The 18,763-nt window shown below is 58.6% G+C and overlaps 1 protein-coding gene across 2 annotated transcripts in view; it reads right to left on the reverse strand.

Annotated features, from left to right (window-relative positions):
- Nucleotides 1-850: 850 nt before the first annotated feature.
- The window catches only part of TMEM201 (transmembrane protein 201), a 28,571-nt gene continuing 10,658 nt past the window's right edge, over nucleotides 851-18,763 (reverse strand). Inside the window, exons 5-12 of one of the 2 annotated variants that reach the window (XM_046660664.1) lie at nucleotides 16,827-17,179; nucleotides 15,960-16,163; nucleotides 10,191-10,423; nucleotides 6,714-6,785; nucleotides 5,775-6,074; nucleotides 4,833-4,970; nucleotides 3,887-4,008; nucleotides 851-3,692 (exon numbers count right to left, since the gene is read on the reverse strand). In XM_046660664.1, coding sequence (XP_046516620.1) covers nucleotides 3,651-3,692; nucleotides 3,887-4,008; nucleotides 4,833-4,970; nucleotides 5,775-6,074; nucleotides 6,714-6,785; nucleotides 10,191-10,423; nucleotides 15,960-16,163; nucleotides 16,827-17,179 — 1,464 coding nt within the window. In that variant the 3' untranslated portion in view covers nucleotides 851-3,650. The remainder of the gene's footprint in view (nucleotides 3,693-3,886; nucleotides 4,009-4,832; nucleotides 4,971-5,774; nucleotides 6,075-6,713; nucleotides 6,786-10,190; nucleotides 10,424-15,959; nucleotides 16,164-16,826; nucleotides 17,180-18,763) is intronic. The other variant, XM_046660665.1, reaches the window with a different exon arrangement.

The raw sequence follows: 18,763 nt of genomic DNA on the forward strand, positions 1-18,763 counted from the left end.
TCTACGATAAACCTATTTCCCTTTCATAAGAAAAGAACTGAAGATGACGTTAGCAAGATAATACAGATACACCTAAAGAAGGAAAAAAAAGCCCTCACAGAAGACACCCCAGCTGGGACCGAGCCCCTGCTGCCCCGTCAGGTCCCCTTCTCACAGTGCAGGGGAGGGTGGGGGCCCTGGATGAGGCGACGGGCTTGCGACTTCGTGGGAGCCACACACTCCTCCTGGGCACATACCTGCAGGGTCGCTGGAAGAGATGGCTTCCAAGAAGTGGGCTCCCTTCGACCCCCTGAGGTCACGGCTCAGGACATCACAAGGACCCCTGAAGTCAGTGAACTCAGACGTGTGTTTGTGGCTCCACCGGTGGGCAGCTTGGCCCTGCTGTCCCAGACGGCCAGTTTCTGGGTGAAGAGAGACCAGCCAGCCCTGCCCCTTCCTGTCTGCCCTCACGGTCAGGTTGAGATGGCCTGCCTCGCTGCCTCGGGAAGCCAACTGCCCAGCGCCCATCCTCCGCGTGTGCATTTATCGGGGCTCCCTCTGCATCATGCTGTGGTTTGATCCTCCCCACCTCAGCCCTGGATGGTGGGCCTGATACTTCAGAGCTGAATTGAAGCCCACAGAAATGCAGACCTAGGGGCCAGCCTGGTGGCGTAGGGCTTAAGTTTGTGTGCTCTGCTTTGGCAGCCCAGGGCTCACAGGTTCAGACCCTGGGCGCAGACCTACACACTACTTGTGAAGCTACGCTGCGGTGGCATCCCACAAAAAATGGAGGAAGACTGGCATAGGTGTTACCTCAGGGTCAATCTTCCTCACCAAAAAATAAACAAACAAACAAATAAGAGATTAAAAAAAAGAAAGAAAGAAAGAAATGCAGACCTGGGTCACCGGGCAGCCCGAGCACTTTTGCTTGTGACACTTAGGAGGCCGGCCCCTGGCCCCCACCTGGGGTCCTGGCTCAGCGTGGGGTGGGTGCAGTTATCTCCGACTGCTTTCTCAGTGCCCAGCCTGCACCCGCCCACACTGCTAGGCCCAGGGTCGGCCCTCCTGCACTTAGAGCCAGGCCTCCTGGCCAGGCCGCTCTGCCTGGGCGGGCGGTGTCCAGCTGTGCACTGGGAGGGCTGGCGCCACCCAGCTGCTGGATGACTGGCCATTCCGAGTGGGCTCAGGAGAAAAGCAGGTCTCTGTCCCACGGCTGACCCTCACCCCTGCAGCCCTGGGGCCAGGTCAGCGACCGCTGGTTGGGACAGGCTTTTCTGAAGAGACAAGTGAGCACTTTCTCCCGGAACACCCTCCTTTCTCTGCTCAGAAAAGTCCTGGTCACCCTTCTGGCCAGGCCCGGCTCACGCAGCTAATCTCCTGTTCAAATTCCTTAGCCCTTCCGGGAACACGTCACACTGAGCCCGCCACCCCACACCATGAGCCTGGGGACTCAACCCAAACTCTGGGCTGGAGAAGGGAGTGAGTGACATCACTTCCACCTCAGCCGGGGCTCTGCCCCCACCCGCTGGGGCCCTTCTCACGCCGGCCTGAGCTGTCCCAGCAAAGAGAATAAAGACAAGACAGACTGAGGTATAGTTCAAAGGTTGGTATCTTTTTTGGTTTCCTTTTTTTGCTTTTGTAAAGAAAAATAAGATTGTGTTTTTTGTTTGAAAGAGAACATAAGCCCCCTCCCTGCCCAGCTTCTCCCCTGCCCCTGGGGGTGCTGGGCCCGCTGGGCCTGGGCAGGAGGGGCCAGGTGGCTGGGCCTTGAAGGAGAGGAGCTGGCACTCGGTGCGGGGGCTCCTCAGAGCCAGAGAGGAAGGGCATTGGGAATGGAGTTTGGCTTGTCAGGCAAAAAGTAAAATTAAAAAACTCAGCACACATGCCCACTATACAAACGGGGGCCGAGAGGCGCCACCTCCGAGTTGGAATCCTCTCTGGCAGCTGGACGCAGGGTCCTGGTGCGGCCCCTGGCCCCCAAGTCCCCAAGTCCTGGGGGGTGGGGCAGGGCGGCAAACAGTAGCACTCAGGACAGGAGTAGGGGAAGAGGAGAGAAGGGAAGTCAGAGCAGTCTCCTTCCCCACGATAAAAAAAATTACTAAAAAAGCACCCAAAGCTTAAAAAAACTAAACCTCCCTGGCAGGGAGAATTGGGGGCATCCTGCTTATCAGCAAAATGCCTTACCTGGCAAAAATGTGTAGAAAAATAAAATTAAACTTTATCCCTGAATGACAAAGTGAAGACCCTGCCCTCCTGCCCTCCTGCCCCCCCGTGAGTCCCAGAATCCACCGAGGCTGCTGATTCCTCCCCAAGTGGCACGAACACGTGCAATGACACGCACACACGCTGCTGTACCCATGTCCAAGGCCCAGGGCAGCAGGGACTGGGGATTCTCACGTCCACAGCACATGCACAGTCTCTCAGTCCTCACAGCACTGGGAGGGTCCCTATGCCAGACTGAGGTCCCTCCTTCCTCCTCTGGGGACCCCAGCACAAGGCAGGGTGCAGGAACCTGCAGTGCAGGTCAGAATGAAGGGCAGTGGCAGGGACTGAGGGCAGTGGGATAGGAAAGAAAGCCTGGGAGAGAGAGGTCACGCTGAGCCCATGGTGACAGCAGAATGAGAGAGGAAATTGGGGTCTCAGTGGCTGAAAAGAACCAGGTGCGCAGTAGGGCAGGGACGGGGTCCAGTCTCATCTGAGACCTGCAGGCCACCCTGGGCCTGTCCCTCAGTACAACGTGGGCTGAGGGGTCCAGCAAGGCCCCCTTGGGCAGCATGAGGGAGGGGCCCAGAAGCACAGGCCTGGAGATGGGGCAAGGTGGGCCCTGGGTAGTGTTCTCAGGGTAATGGGGCTGCTGCCTGGGAAGGTCAACAGAGGTAATAAAACGGTGGTGCAGGTGAGCAGAAGAGAGCCTCGGGGGGTGCTTACACTAGCCTGAAGGCCCAGCTAGGCCCCTAACCAGGAGCTCTGAGGAGCCCTGGGCAGGGGACCCCAGGCACCCACCTGCCCACCTTGGGAGAGCCACAGGGCAGGCCTGGCCCAGCAGGAAGGAGCAAGACAGGGTCAGAGAATGCTGGTCCTCAAGGGGGCCTGCCCAAGGGAGGTGTACTCTCCATGGGGCAGGGTCGAGGACGGTGACACAGGGACCATCCTTCCCTCCTCCCCCAGGGAGCCTGAGGCGGCCAGGTGGGACAGGGGAGTACAGTACAGAGATGTGATCACAGCCCGTGGGCGAGGGGTCAGGAGGCAGCTCGGCTCCTGCTGGAGTTACAGTAGTAGTGGCATTCCTGCCAGGCAGGGCTGGACGGTGGGGAGGGGACCCCAGGGTCGTGAGGCCCCTCGGGGATCCCTGGCTTTGGGATCAGAGTGTCAGCACCAAACACACAACCAACGTCAGCCAAGGAGATGGGCAGGGAGGAGGGTGAACCCACAGACCTCACTCAGCCCTGCAGATTGTTAGGTGAGGAGAAGGCGTCCCGAGGACGGGACTCAGTCCAGCGAGGTCACGGGCCCTGGAGAAGAGGGCGGAGGCGGCAGCCCTGGGGAGGGCCTGAGGCCGGCAGTGGTGGAAGCAGCATGCACCTGGACGCGCCCTCCAAGACTCCGGGTACCGGGTCAGCGCAGGCTCTGGTACAGGTAGGCGGAGGTGAAGAGGGCATTGGCAGCCAGGCTCACAGCCAGGAGGCCCCGGACCAGGGAGGGGCCAAACAGACCTGCCAGAAAGAGGGAAGACCCAGTCAAAGGCCAAAGGTCAGAAGAAGAACCTGTGTGTGGAGTCGCTGAGCAGTCAGCCCAGCCCACCAGAGACGCAGTTGTGGGATCTCACTCGGGCTGAGGCCTCACCCCGGTTTCTTTTCTGGCACCCAGAGGCCTTCCCACTTGGAAAGACTCGCAAACTCAGGGTCACCTGGTCAAATCTTGCCTCTCCAAAGGTGCCTCCTTTCCTGAGTTCCTGCCGCCAGGTATGTCCCCAAGGCCTTGGACGTTGTCGGCTTGTCCCTTGGTGATGGGGGAGTGCATGATATCTGCCTTACAGACAGGAAATGGGGGCTTTAGGGAGATGGGTATCCTGCCTAGGCCTCAGAGGTAATAAGCTGCTGACTAGGGTGCCCTGTCCCAAGTCTGTGCTCTGGCCACGGCCTCGATGCTGCTAGGTCACAACCCCCAGACCCCACCTGATTTGGGGGCAACACCCGTCTCCAGTCAGCTCCCAACAATCTTTCCAGAACTCCCTGCGTGCTGGGCCACCCATCTTCATCAACACACGTGGCCCCCATGCTCCGGGGAGGGTCTCAGGTGCTGACTACAAGGCCTGCTACAGGCTGTGCTTCCCACGGGACAGGATCTGATCTCACACCCGCCGCAGCCTGCAGAGCTCAGATCGGAACCCAGGCAACTCAGCGCCCAGGGAGGCCTCAGCACTGCACCAGCCGCTGCAGTGCACCCGCTCTCCAGGCCAGCACCCTGCCAGGGAACTCTGCGACGGTGGCAGTGTTCTGTGTCTGTGCTGTCCAATAGAGCAGTCGTGGGCCACCTGGGGCGACAGAGCACCTGGCTGGTGCAGCTGAGAAGCTGAATTTTTATGGTTGTTAAATCTTAATTCTGTTAAATTTAAGTGGCCGCCTGTGGCCAGAAACTACTGTAACAGCACAGCTCCAAACCCTAACCCGAGGGGGCTGCTGTCTGCTGAAGTCACAGGCTGGACCCGGACAGCGCTGGCACGTTATCTAACTGTCCTCCTTCACTCAAGGGCCCTCGAGGGGTCCTTCTCAGACAGACCAGGAGGTGATGGCCGCTGCAGACCCGCAGCCCCCATGCTGCCCTGCCCTCCTCCCCCACCTCAGGGCGCAGACCTCTCCAGGCGGCAGCCTCCTCCGTGCACCCTCTGGTGGTGGTGTCCACCATACAGGTGGATGACTGTGACGAGTCGTCCTCTCTCTTGATGGAGTGGCTGCTGCAGGGGCTGCCTCTTTCTGGCATTGAACAGGTGTCTGCAGAGAGAAGGGGTGTCTCAGTGGGTGCTCACAGCTCACCTGCAGGGACAGATGTGGGACAGCTCCACCTCCAATCCCAGAACAGTCCTTGGACAGCCCTGCCTGTCCCAACCCGTTCATCCCACCCTGGGCAGTGGGAGGTCAGGTCCTTGTTCAGATCCCAGCTGTGTAGCTGCCGTGAAGGGAACCGGTTTTAGATCAGGAGCAGCAAATTCAAATACCAGCAGGTGCTGACAGAGGATGGCCACAAGTAAGGATCAGGAGGGGGCAGGTCAATGGGACAGGGGACCTCAACCTGCCCTTCTACCTGTCTGCCCAGTATTCGGGCCCAGTGCGGCCAGATCTTCTGACATCATAAGAGTCAAGAAATCCACACATCCATGTGAAAGTTCTAGATTTTAAAAGTTGAGGCCTAATTTAAAAAATGTAGAAATGCTTTGCAGACCACCACCATCTGAGCAAAACAAAAACAGCCGTGACCAGATGCAGCCTGGCAGTGCTTGATGTGTTTTTTATCTATCCCAAGGAACAGAGGACCCTCAAGGTCAATTGCAAAGAAGAAAATAAAATCACCCAACAGAGAGCAATGTCCTGGAGGGTTCCAGGTCACCAGAAGCCAGGCCAGATGTGTCTGGAGCTTGGGAGAGGAGCCACACAAACGTGGACAGGAGCAAGGATGGGCCCCGTGCAGCCCCTCAACCGTGTCCCCACAGTTGCACACAGTCGGCTGAGGCCACAGAGGTGCCTCCACAGCCCCACCAGGGGGTCCTGCCTTCCAGGAGGGTGGTCAGAGGGCCGTACCCAGAGTGTGCTTCCTGTCCCGCGCCGGCTGCCTCTGCGGGGCCTGGGGCGGCTCGAGGGTGAAGAGGCTGCCGTTGTGGGGCGAGTGTTCATCAGAGCTGCTGGGGGTGTTGGGGGCTTCCCCAGGGGGCGATGGGAACAGCAGCAGCTTCTGCCCCTTCAGGTTGAGCCGTGCAGGGCTGATGAGAGGTCTGCGGTGTCGCAGAGAGCCAGAGCTGGAGGCCACCGAGCCGGCCACGGAGGGCGCCGGGGAAGGGAGCGGGGAGGAGAGGCAGCTCCCCGACAGCAGGGAGAAGTAATCTGGAGGGTGGAGGACGAGGAAGGCGTGACGTTGGCTACAGTAACACCCACTAGGCTATTTTGTTCCTGCTGCTCCTCCTGCACAGTCAGGAGGAAAGCAAGACTGCGCAGGCACTGCAGGACAGAGGGAAGTCTGGCCAGCAACTGAGGGAGGAGGGCCCGCACCCCACCAGGCACCTGAGGGATAGGAGAGAATCCCGGAGCCCCAGCCAGGTCCCCTCTGCTCCCCCGCCCCCAATTTCTATCCAAAGCCCCTAGTACCTCCCCCAGCCGAAGCAAGGCCCAGTAGGAACAAACTCTTGGGACTTTAGTTCAGCTAACCCCAGCCCTGCTGATGGTGGGGTCCTGAGTGCACTGCCTCCACCAGCGGTCACCGATACCCATGATAGCATTCTATTAATCCTGGTAACTATCACGCCCATTTCACAGAGGAGGAAACTGAGTACAGGGCTGTCAGTCACTTGCCCAGGGCTGCACAGCTGGGAGGCACAGGGCTGGGACTTGAATCTGTCTGACCCCAAAGTTCATGCTTAACCACTCGGCTGTCCCACCCCACCCACCGCTCTGGAAAACCTGGTCCATACGCTGCCCCCACCTGAAGCAGCTCCCCTATTACTCTTCTTGGCTCTCTGTTCGTACCTGAAACGGGAACCTCCCCAGATCGAGACACCTGAGACGGTGGGCGGCTCCCACTGAACAGATACCCTGAATCTGGAGAGGAAAGAGGAAGGTGACACAGTCAGGTCCTCAGGGCCAAGAGCGCCTGCCCTGTCCATTGCCCTCCCCTGCGCCCCGCCCCATGGCTGATCTGCTGAACCCAACTTTTGTCTTCCCATGATGCTTTCACAGAAACACAGGCTCTCAACTGACTCCTCAAACCACCACCTGAGGTGCGCTAGGCACACTCCCTCTTTGCAGACAAAGAAACCGGAACACAGCAGGCTGCACGCGAGGAGTCAGCACCTGGATCAACCTGGACTCCTCAACGCCTCCTTCTGGGCCTCTCTCTCCCCGCAAGGCCCTGCCTTTTCCGCCATCTCGAGTCCTGCCTCCTCCTAACCCCAGTCACCCGATCGCCTGCGCTGGACCTTAGGGAGCACTGGACACGCTGCCTTTTCTTCAGTCAAGTGCACCCCAAGGGCAGGGACTCCATCTCACGTAGTCCATGATCCCCCAGTGCTCAGCTGAGAGCTGAGCCGGGAAAGATCCCCCAGCCACCATGTGCCCTGCTGTAGGTGGCTGCTGCTTCACCATCCATGGGGCTCTGAGGGGTCTGTCTGTCACAGCGCATTGCCTGCCCCTTGCCCCCACCAGGCCCGGGGACACAGAGCCAGGTCAACCCATGTGACTGTGTAAGGATGGCCACACAGCCCAAGCCCAGCGGGAGCCCTTCGAAGAATCTGCTTTCTGGATGTTGGTCCTTCAGCTGAGCATGAGCTGTGGAGATGCAGGGACGAGGCCTGCAGCAGAGGCACAGAGGCGAGCAGAGCTGAGAGAGACACGGGAAGATGGAAGCTGGCACAGCGCCTGAGCCCTGGACCGCCAAGGCCTCCTGACTACAAGACCCGAGGTCCTGCAAAAACTCCCCCTTGACCCCTGGCAATGGAGACCAGGATCTGCCCTCCATCACCACACATTCTGAGACCAGCCTGCAGCCCACAGAACTGCCCTGCCACCCTGGGGGCAGTACTCCTGAGCCCTTGCCTCCAGCCCTGAAGGGCCACAGGGAGTCTGTGTGTTGTCTACAGTGGGTGGCAGGCTCTGCCCCAAAGGCCTGAGCCCTTCCCAAGGGGCTTGAAATGGAAGCCCCTCAGCCCAGCCATCCTGGGCAGCATGCACAGAGTCCTCTCAGGGTTGCTAGGGCCCAAGCAGGGCTGCTCCTGGCCAGACAGACGCTGGGCTCCTGGTCCCCTCGGCGGTCTGCCCTCCTCCACCCCAAGTTCCACAGGAAACGGGGAGGGACAGCTCTGCTAGGGGAAAAGCAAACCACCTGAATATCAATTCGGGGTACGAGCGAATGGCCTGAACTTTAACCACCTTAGAGCAGCCAGGCCTCCGGTTTTGCTGTTACTGGTATTCCCCACCCCATAGTGATAACAGCAGCCATGCCTGCTGAGGGCCCTGTTCTGGAAGCTCTCCTGACTTGGTGTCACATCATGCCCACCAGCCCCCAGGCACAGCTGCCCCATCTGAGAGGAGATTAGGGTGCGGGGAGGTGCATGTGCTCACCCAAGGTCATGGACGGAGGGCCTGCTTGGCTGTGCCCAGCCAACGGCATGGTCCTGGGACCTTTGTTTCCTGCATATAGTCTTCACGACAACGACAAGTGTGTACTCCCAGCCCCGCTCACAGATGGGGAGAGGGAGGCACCCCACATTTCACCTCCGTCAGACTGAGCGGAGTCTTCTCCAGATGGAGGAAAGGGTGGCAGCAGGGGCCCGGGGTTGTTTTCAACCCTACATTTGCCTTACAGGGAACATGGGGAGCAGGGATGTGTCCCTTGGAGGTCAAGTCCCTGCCTTTCACCCTGCGGGACTATTAGCTCAAGTCATTTCATTTTTTAAAGGACAAAGCACGAGGCAGCCCTCCCCGCAAGGCTGCACCCCTCTCTCCCCACAAGATGGCCATCAGGAGGCTCTGGAAGGGTCTGCACCCGAGTTGGTCCTGCAGAGGCCCAGGAGTTGGGGCCCTGCCCCAACCAGCCCACTCCAACCCTGAGGGCCTGACGTGCCCTCCCTGGCTCCTGGTGGGGAGCTCCAGAGAACACTGTTTTGGGGAAGGGCCTGGCTGCGGGGCCTCCCAGGCTCCCGTGTCCAGGGCATTCCATGGTCCCCCTGCTCCAGCAGCTGTTCATGAAGAGGCCACAGTGGCCCTGTCAGCCCCAGGGCCTGAATTGGGCAGGCCTCAGCCATCACTCTCCTGGCAGGCAGGGGCTCAGAACTCTGCTGAGTAACAATTCCTGTCGAGGGGCAGGCAGCAGCCCCTCTCCTCCAGCAACCTGCTCACGTTTGGTTACACAGGAACATGTGGAGTGCAGGTCTCTGTACGTGGGGCAATCATACCTTCAGTCCCACCCTGAAGGCCTTGAACCCTCGACAGCACTCAGCACAAACAGCGTGTTCTCCAGTGAGCTGCCCCTCCTGAGGTGGGACCCTCCTGACCTGGGACGATGCCTGACTGCACACAACAGGGCTAGGAGAGCCTGAGCTGGGGTTGAACCCCAGGTGCTAGCAGCAGCGGGGCCCTGGGCAAGTCCCGGAAGGAAGCTGGGGCTTGCCGGGGCCTCTGACGGGAGCTGGAGCCCCTGCCTGCAGAGCAGCTGAGGGGCTTAAATGAGACACTGCCCGTGAGCAAGCCCAGTTTAACCAAAAAGCCGCCCACGCTCTTAGGATGGCATCCTGCCTCGCAGCACCAGACCTGGGAGCCAGGCAGCCAGGGAGCCAGCCCTGGCCACACCCCTGAGAGGAGGCAAACCCAGCCTGCGCCAGACGCCTTCCCAAAGTGATGAGGCTCATCATGGAACACTCGCAGGGCTCCGAGTGGGTAACACCGGATCTGACTTAGAACCAACCTCCCAGGAAGACCCTGCTGTGAAAGGTGGGGGATGAGACAAACTCTCATCACAGGAACCAGGTCTGGGTCACGCCAGGGCCCACGTGCAGCAAGTGCTCCAAAAATGACCTGAACCGAATCCCTGCCCTCTGGACCACACAGAAAGGCCGGGGCAAATTTCCAGCCCCTAGTGCCTCAAAACAACAGCAGTAATAATAATGGTAAGAATGGTGGTAAAAGACAACCCCCAACAAGCTCAAATGCTTACTGAACACCTGCTGGACACACTTTAAACATATCATCCCATTTAACCCTCACAACATGCACGGCGGGTTCTACCAGTAGTCTCACTTTTTTTTGAGGAAAACTGACGCTCAGAGTGGTTAAGTCCCTTGGTTAAGGGCAGCTACCAAGTGGCCACACCAGAATTTGAACCCAGTTCCCGTCTCTACAGCAGGAGCTCCAACACCCCTCCTGCAGCCCCTCCCACCTTGCGCTCGGCTGCAGTCCCTTGTGCCTGCTGCCCCCGGCTCGCTCCATCCACCAATGCCCAGTGCCTCTTACCTGCTCGAGTCAGAGGGGGTATGGTGCCCAGCGAGAGGGCCCGGCTGAGGCGGCCTGGCAGTGAGGAGGGCGAGGCCCGGCGGGGAGACCGGAACAGCTGCTGGTTGGCGAGTGGCAGGAAGCCAGGTGGGGTGGGGATGAACAGAGATGGCGAAGAGCCTGCGACACTTGGGCAGGGGATGGCCAGGCTGGGGCTAGTGGGGAAAAGGCTGGCGGAGTCTCCGGGGAAGTACCTGCAAGAGCCGTCGGGCACGAGAGAGAGGAGAAAGTCAGCCCAGGGGGCTCCGGAGGCCCCAGCTCCTCTCCCCCCGTGCAAGGTGGGGCCTCAGTCAGGGTCCCCGAGGAGGCGTGTGTTAGTGGAAGCAGAAAAGCAGTCCGACCACATTCACGCCATTAGGAGCGGGTGGCTGGGAGGTGCCAGCGTGCCCACCCCTCCCGCATGCCCCCCGACCCCCCGCCCAGCCTCACAGCAAACTAGTTCCACTACGAGTCTCAGTATTAAAGTGACACTGTCACCCTTACCAACCTCACACCAACCCTTCGCCTTGAAGCAAGATGCCGGCCATGCCAGGCACACAGTACAGGCCAGAGGTGTTGGGCGCCCCCTTGCCACCTCCTGCTCCAAGCCCAGAGCCTCCTGCCGCAGTGGCCAGCTCAGGGAGCCCCCTGCTGCTCTCTGCTCTCGGCACCCGACACTCCGCTAGAGCCCTGGCAGCGAGGAGGGGGCAGTGGCCAGCCTTGGGGATCCTGGGAAGAGGCTCTCGCAGGACATAAGCCAGACCCAAACTCAGAAAAGACCCACAAACGATCGCGAAGCTGCCCGAAAGACAGAGGGTGACAGTGTCTCTTTAACTCGAGAACAGTACAAACAACACCACAGGACCCAGTGGCCCCAAGCCGGAATGTCAACCATGCTTCTGATTAAGGCAACCGATTACAGAGGGGGAGGGGCAGAGGCAGTTAATCCATTAGTCTGCCATCTGACGGGGGCTGCGGGGTCCAGCCTTACCTCGGTCCCAAGGGACAAATGGGCCCATGGACAATGTGCCGACGGCCGGGCAGGCTGGCTCAGACCCTACAGCAGAGCCGGGGGCCGGCTAAGGTACCCACCCGGGCCCACCACGACCGAATGCTCGGGGAACCACTAGCCAAGCCACATTCCACCTATTTCCTCAGTTTTTCATCTCCGCCCCTCACTTTAAACAAGTTTGATGAGGAAAGTGTGGGGTCAGCCATTGCCTTCCTGTACAATCACATGATCTTTTTAGTACCTTTCAAAGCACCAGGAGGCCATCTGGACTCCAGAAACAAAGGCGGGGCCCCAGTGTTTGGGGAATTTGGGTAAATCGAGGCAGGAGTTCACCAAGTGAATCTGCAGAAGGATCTGGTCAACCTGGGTGGCCCTAGGACAGACGTGCCCACACTCCACCTGCTGATCTGTCCTGCCCAAGCCTGTCTGACACCCACCTCCTTGCCCCCAAGATACCAGGGGAAAGTTCCGTCTCTCAACAGAAGATATGATTTTGTGCTGTCATTCTAAAATTGCAATACCATTCAGCAGGACGGGTCACTACCTTGGGGAATGGCCTGAGTTGGGGGGACACTTTGGGTACTACAGGGGCAGTGAAGGTACGCTGGGACCTTTGCCCAGCTTGTTCTGATCACGCATGCAGCTCTGTCCCCTGTGGGGCCTGTACCTCCTAGAGGACCCAAGTCTGTCATGCAGAGCGGCAGCCTGACAAGAGCATGCGACACCCAGGCCCTTCCACCAGGTGGCAGCAGGACTCTGTGCTGGGCATCCTACGCCCACCCACACCGAGCACCCTGGAAGCAAGGCCAGGAGTCTCTAAGGGCCACCTCAATAACCAGCGGGTGAGGGGTGCAGGTCTGAGTGAGGCTGCGGGTCTCAGAGGTGGTCAGCTGCTGGAATGGGAAGCTGGGTCTCACCAGCTCTTCTTGTTTCCCCAGATCCTGCTCACACCGGGGCTGCCTCAGTGCTTACAGCCTGAGGCGCTGGTCCATCCGGCACAGGCGCTGCTCCCCATCTCTGATGCCACTAAAAATGCTGGCAGTGCCGGGTAGACAGTTCTTGGTCTGACCCCGCTTGCTGTGACAGGCAGCAACATTACTCAACTAGCGGATCCTCGTAAAGCACCAAATGTGAGCTCTCTCCATGGCTGTGTGGAAGATGGTCCCCCAGGAGCCTCCGTTAAAGCCTTCCATTTCCGCCAGGCTTGAGAGCTTCAAAGGTACCGACGCTTGCTTTGGCGAGGCCCCCCGGCCGCCCCGCGCCCTCAAACCCCGTCTCAGACAGGCACTCAGCCCAGAATCCAAGTCTGCACATCCACTGGGGTAAAGGGGTGCTGGGGAGTGGTTGGGCTGTGCAACTGTCTCCCATCTGACACACACAGGACATTTGGTCTTTTTCAACTCAATCCTAGTCCAAGCCGGGAGTGGAAGGAGAGAGAGGACTACATTTCAAGCAGTTTATTGAGATGGGGAAAATACGACGCAGGAGGCATGTGAAGATGGCATGTGAAGACAGCTGGGCCCTAAGTCGTTTGGTGTCCACATCACCAGCTCCCACACCTGACTCCTGTGGGCACATCTCTCCCCCAAAGTCCCCCACCCCTGGTACAGAAGCCTCTGAAGGAAGGTGAAAGAAAAAACAAAAAAGACGTGGTACCTGACGCCCACCGGTAAAAGCAGGACCCCGGAGGCATTTATTGAAAATACAGCATTAAAAACACACCATCTATGGCCAGGCGTTGTGGTTACAGCGAGCAGAGGGTCACTAGACAATCATCCACAGTTCTACTACACAACCAGAGACGACGAGACACTCGGCAACAGTCCCAGGGACACAGCTCCTCCCAGGGCGGGGCGTCGAGGCGGTTTGCTCCTGGGCAAGTGTGGGAGGAGCTACTCAGCCCAGGGTGGGGACCCCAGACCTGGAGGGAGAAGACAGTGACATGGACCTCCCTCACGTCTTGGGATGGTCACCCCAACCCCAGATGGTCTGACCATCGTCCCCAGAGGAGGGGAGAGGTCCCTGGCAGGGGTGACACATTCTGAGTTAATAAGCCATGATCCCAGTGGTGCCTGCACTTCCTCATTGTTGCCAGTAACATCAGAAGGTGCTGGACTATGCTCCAAGTAATGAAACTTTAAAGGACAGAGGATAATTTTAAAAAGTCACACATAACTCCACAAAGGCCAGGATGCCTTCCTCCGATTGAGGTTCAGCTCAAGACGGTGTCTTTCTAAGCCCGCTAGAGGGCAAGAAAGACATCTGCGCAGCAGGGGCTCCTGGCCAGCGAGAGAGCTGGTTATGGTTATTATAAATAATTTAACTTAAATACACACATACACACAGATGTCTGGTTTCTACTCAATGCCAAGAAAAGCAGTAATTAGCATCGCACTGTCAGTTTCCTTGAGAATAGGAGATTCTAGATACAAGGGCATGCACAGCCAACAGACTACTGGTTCTCCACCCGGTACCTGTGCCTCGCCTCCCCTCCCCTCTTAGGCAGGCTGCCTGGGGCTGGAGGGACAGGCAGAGCCCCCTACCCTGCACACAGACAGGCCAGTGGGCCTTGCTCCTGGCTCAGACACCACGCCCCCATCTTCCAAATGGTTGTCCACCTCACCCTCCACACAGAACCAGCTGAGCCTGCACAGCTAAGTGGGGGCAGCTCCTGACCCATCCGGGCTCTCCATACACAGATGCAAGCGGGCACAGGCTGCCACCCAATCACTCAGGCAAGTGGGTGACAATGGGACTCAGGCATGACGCTCGAGCTCTCTAGGGGGCGCTATAAGGGGCCTGACCAGGGCAGTCGCTCACCTGCCCCTTCAGGCCCAGTTAGCTGGTGGCCCCTTGCTGAATGTGACCCTCACAAACTTGTAATCTGCTTTTGCCTTCCCTGGGCTCTGACATGCAGAGTGGAGTGGAGGTGCTGGCATACTCGGGCCACACCTGGAGGGGGATTTATGCTCAGACTGAAGAGTGGCAGACACACAGGCCCTGGAAGGAGTGTGAGGCCCACTTTGGGGTCATCAGAATGCAAGACGCCAGGTAAGGAATAGCCTTGGTCCACTGTCCTGACATGACCCTTGGAGGCAGCCCCTAGGCTGGGAACTTCCTCTGCGTGTGGAAGGCACCTCAGTTTCCAGAGCGGGTCCACACTGAGGTCAGCAGTCAAGGGCCCTGGAGAGGGGTCCACCTCTCATTTCACAGATGGTAAACTGAGGCTGGGGCCTGGCCAGAACCACACAGCTAAGGAGTGGTAGGGCTGTGCCATGCACCAGCCCCTCCCCTGGAGTGGTGACTCTGGGAGGAGGCAGCCCTGTGTGGGGCTCTGGGTCAGCACTGTCCCTCCCCTCCAGGTGACCCAAGGAGAGAGAGGCTGACGCCCAGTGGGCTCTGTGGCTGCCCCACAGGGAAGTGGAAAGCAGGAGCCTTGGCACCCTCCATGAGGGGCTCCAGGGACCAGGAGGGGAGTAACAATGGCCAGGCCAGAGAGGAATAAGGTGACAAATGACCTGGGGTCAAGATGGGCCTGTGCATCCCTGGGGCCCCTTACTCAGTGCTAACCTTGGGCAGTTAGCACTTTTCCCAGGCATCATATGGCAGTGAGAGGAGGAAACTGGGGACCTCCTGGGCATGGGGGGCGGGGGGGGGGAGGGGTGCCAACAAGAGCAGTTCAGGCCCTACAATGCCAGCTCGTCAGGGCAACCTTGGCCCAGGGAGCCTGAATGCCAGCCGAGGGGGCAGGTGAAGGGCTCAGCCACAAGGGTCAGGGTCTTGCCTTTCCAGGGCAGAGCCGGGGCTTCCCAGGAGAATGGGCAGAGCATGCACACCCTGGTTCTCTCTGGCTCATAGTAAGGCCCACAAATGAATAAGGAAAGACTATTTGGGACCCCCTCCACCCCCAGGCAAGCTTCCACACCAGCCTGGCTGTTAAGAAGGAACTTGCTGACCACAGGGGAAGCAGGACTTTTCTAGCGGACGTCCACCTTGAGAAGGGCCTCACCCCACAAACTCTTCATCAAGGCCAGTCTGGGCCCAAGAATTGTACTCTCCATTCCCAGGGAAGGAGGCTGAGGGATAACAGGGTCTCTGGAGCAGGGAAACGAGTAGTGGACCCAGGGGGGCAACCCTGCCTTCCTTTTGGTTCCACCATCTCTGGCAGCACTGGCCAGGCAATGGGCAGGACCAAGAGGAAAGACCAGAGAAGTGATGTGGGGACAAGGTGGGGGGCTCTGCTCTGGCCCCTGCTCAGCAGCACCTGCCGTGCTAAGCAGTCCAAGTGGTCAGGCCATGCAGCAAGGGCCCAGTATGCAGCCACTGTCACCAGCATGTGCCAGGGGCTCAGAGATGGGGCAAAGTGGGAGAGGAAACAGGCCCACAACCCTCATCCAAGGGTGTCAGAGGCAGGTGTGTGGGTGCCGCGGTGTTCCAGTCTCGGGGCATGTGCGGGTCTTTGGCCAGCGGTGACACGAGTGGTGAGGAGCTACAGGGCGCTCAGGGGTGCCTTGGGCTCGGGGATGGCTTGGTGGCATGGGAGAAGAAAGGAGGGCAGGCCCGAGTCCCTAGGGAAGTGGACGGGCTGGGTCAGGCCCAGGGGCTCTAGGAGGGTGGGGGCAGAAGTGAGGCAGGTAAGAAAGATGCCAGACAGAGGGACCCTGCTCCAGGTGGGGGGCAAAGCTCTGGGCCTGTCCATCCGTCTGTCCTCCCCCCGCAGTCACTGCTGCTTCTCTGACCTTCGGGGCCGGAACCTCCGTGGGCCTGTCGCCTTCCTTGTGGCCACAGCTGCCGTGAAGCCCACCAGGCAGCACAGGGACGTGGTGCTGAACTTGACTGTGTCCAGCCAGCTGGGCGAGGTAGCCTGCAGGTACTGCTCAGCGAGGTGCAGCCCTAGCAGCAGGGCCCACAGGCAGGTGGAGAAGGCGTCGATCCTCCGGAGCCTGTGAGGGGGGAATGGGGGCAGGGGTGAGGGCCCATCCCAGCAGGACAAGACCCCCCACCCCTTCTGCCACTTCCTGCCTCCTTCATCCACCTCGGCCCTGCTCAGGGGACAGAATCCAGAGCCAAGAGGAGAGCACCGGCCTCAGAATCCTGCTACCAACACTTACATGCTGCCCCACTCTGAATAGGTGTTTCTCCTAAGCGTCAGTGTTCTAGCCCATAAAACAGGGCTAAGAAACCTCCCTCAGTCACTGTGGGATAACAGGGACACCACTCAGTACAGGTGCAACTGCCCAGGGAGGGAAAGCAAGGGCCCCAGGGCACCCCACCTGACCCTCCTACAACCCAGGGGGCCGGTGGTTATCATCCCCCTGACTGTGCAGACGAGGAGCCTGAGCGGGCGAAGTGAGGCGACTGGGTCCCAGCAGCCCCAGCACACAACAATGAGTGGTGGGCCGGCTGAGCACCGCTGCCCCCTCTAAGGCAGGTCATTTGCCTTCCTCTCTCCCACCAGACTCCCAGCCACTGGAAAAGAGGGACTGCATCTTGCTCCAGCTACACTGTGGAGCTCAGCCCAAGGCTGTGGGCCCTGCAGGGCCTCTTGGCTCCAGCCCTGAGCACTTCCTCCCACTGAGCCCTGTCCTGCCCGGCCACACACGCACCTGATACGGCCGGCCAGCAGCATGGCCAGCAGGCAGGTGAGCAGACCCAGCGCCACGACGCCCATCTGGTGGCTCTGCCCAAATGCCCAGGCCTCGTGCAGCTTCTCTGCCGTGTGCTCTGGCAGCAGGCCCAGCAGCTGCCGCCAGCCCTCAGACCCAGGGGTGGTGCCGTTGTCAGGTGTGGCCGAGCCATTGCCACCAGGTGGCAGGGCCGGGGGCAGGGGGGACTCTGGGGCAAAAGGGTTGCTGGTGCCATACAGCGTGGTGGTCAGCAGAAAGGTGCAGGCCAGGAAGGCGAGGGCACGGAGCACGATGACCTGGAGTGGGGCCTTCACCGCAGACGAGCAAAAGCTCTGAGGAAGGAGATACTGGTCAGTGAGACAGCCAGAGCCACCAACAGCCATTCCCACAGTGCCCACTCTGTGCAGAGGGGTCTGGCCAGGGCCCCAGAGCCCTTGCTCAAGAATCCCCCCAGGTCCTGAAGAGCAGAGATGCTGTCTTTACTGCATCCTAAATTCTGACGCATTTTCAGCCTTGTTTCTGGTTTATCACTGTCCCCCACTGAGGTGTGCCATTTCTGGCCCTTCACTCCTGTGAGAGTTACTGTGTGGGGAGGGGTACTGCTCTGCCATGTTTTTTTTTTTCTTCTTCTTCTCCCAAAAGCCCCCCAGTACATAGTTGCATATTCCACTTGCAGGTCCTTCCAGCTGTGCTATGTGGGATGCCACCTCAGCATGGCTTGATGAGCAGTGCCAGGTCCGTGCCCAGGATCAGAACTGGCGAAACCCCAGGCAGCTGAAGTGGAGTGAACAAACTTCATGACTCAGCCATGGGGCTGGCCTCTCTGTCACATTCTTTAAAGAAATCCTTTTGAGGGCCAGGCCTAGTGGCCAAGTGGTTAAGTTTGGCACACTCCTCTTTGGTGGCCTGGGTTCGGTTCCCAGGCATGGATCTACACCGGTCTGTTGGTGACCATGCTGTGCTGGCGGCCCACATACTAAAAAGTAGAGAAAGATGGCACGGATGTTACCTCAGGGCAAATCTTCCTCAGCAAAAAAAGAGAAAGAAAGAAATCGTTTTGATATTATGGTGACATACTCTTTAAAATAAGTTTTTTAAATCTTCTGTCAAATTCTGATCAAAAATTCCTATTGTGGGGGCTGGCCCCGTGGTCGAGTGGTTAAGCTCACGCGCTCTGCTTCAGCGGCCCAGGGTTTCGTCGGTTCGGATCTTGGGTGCAGACATGGCACTGTTCATCAGGCTGTGCTAAGGAGGCATCCCACATGCCACAACTAGAAGGACCCACAACTAGAATATACAACTATGTACTGGGGGGCTGTGGGGAAAAAAAGGAAAAAAAATCTTAAAAAAAAATTCCTATTGTGATTTTAACTGGAATTGCAATAAACATATAGATAACTGGCCAAAATTAAGTTAAAAAATACCGCAATAAGTTGCTCAGTCTAGGGACACAGTGGTAAGCAGGAAAACCAAAGGTCAGAGAGTCCTGCTGTGCAAACATGGACGTGTGGGCCAGTGGTGTGACCATGTGGTCATGGGCCCAGCTGGAGACTAGAAATCACACACCAACTGGACACAGGGCACACGTGGGGACCCGAGGGGTGGGAATTTCTTTGGGGGGATGTTTTTTCCTTCTGAATCCACTTCCTACTGTATCATATTTTTTTAACCAGATAATCCCATTAGTTGAGTACAGTGATAAAAATTAATGATAGTTTTAGCCAGACTGGTCCTGGGTTCAAATCCTGGTACCACAACACCCCAGGTGTGTGGCTCTCTGCAAAATTATTTAACCTCTGAGAGTTTAGTGCCCACAGCTATAAATGGGAGTCGCAGCTCCTAAGAGCGCAGCCACCACCAAGCGTGCTCTGAGTCTGAACACAAGTGTCGGGTCACTGCCCAGATGCAGCAGGGCA

This window comes from Equus quagga, chromosome 5 (genome assembly GCF_021613505.1).
Source record: "Equus quagga isolate Etosha38 chromosome 5, UCLA_HA_Equagga_1.0, whole genome shotgun sequence".
In the NCBI taxonomy this organism is placed as follows: domain Eukaryota; kingdom Metazoa; phylum Chordata; class Mammalia; order Perissodactyla; family Equidae; genus Equus; species Equus quagga.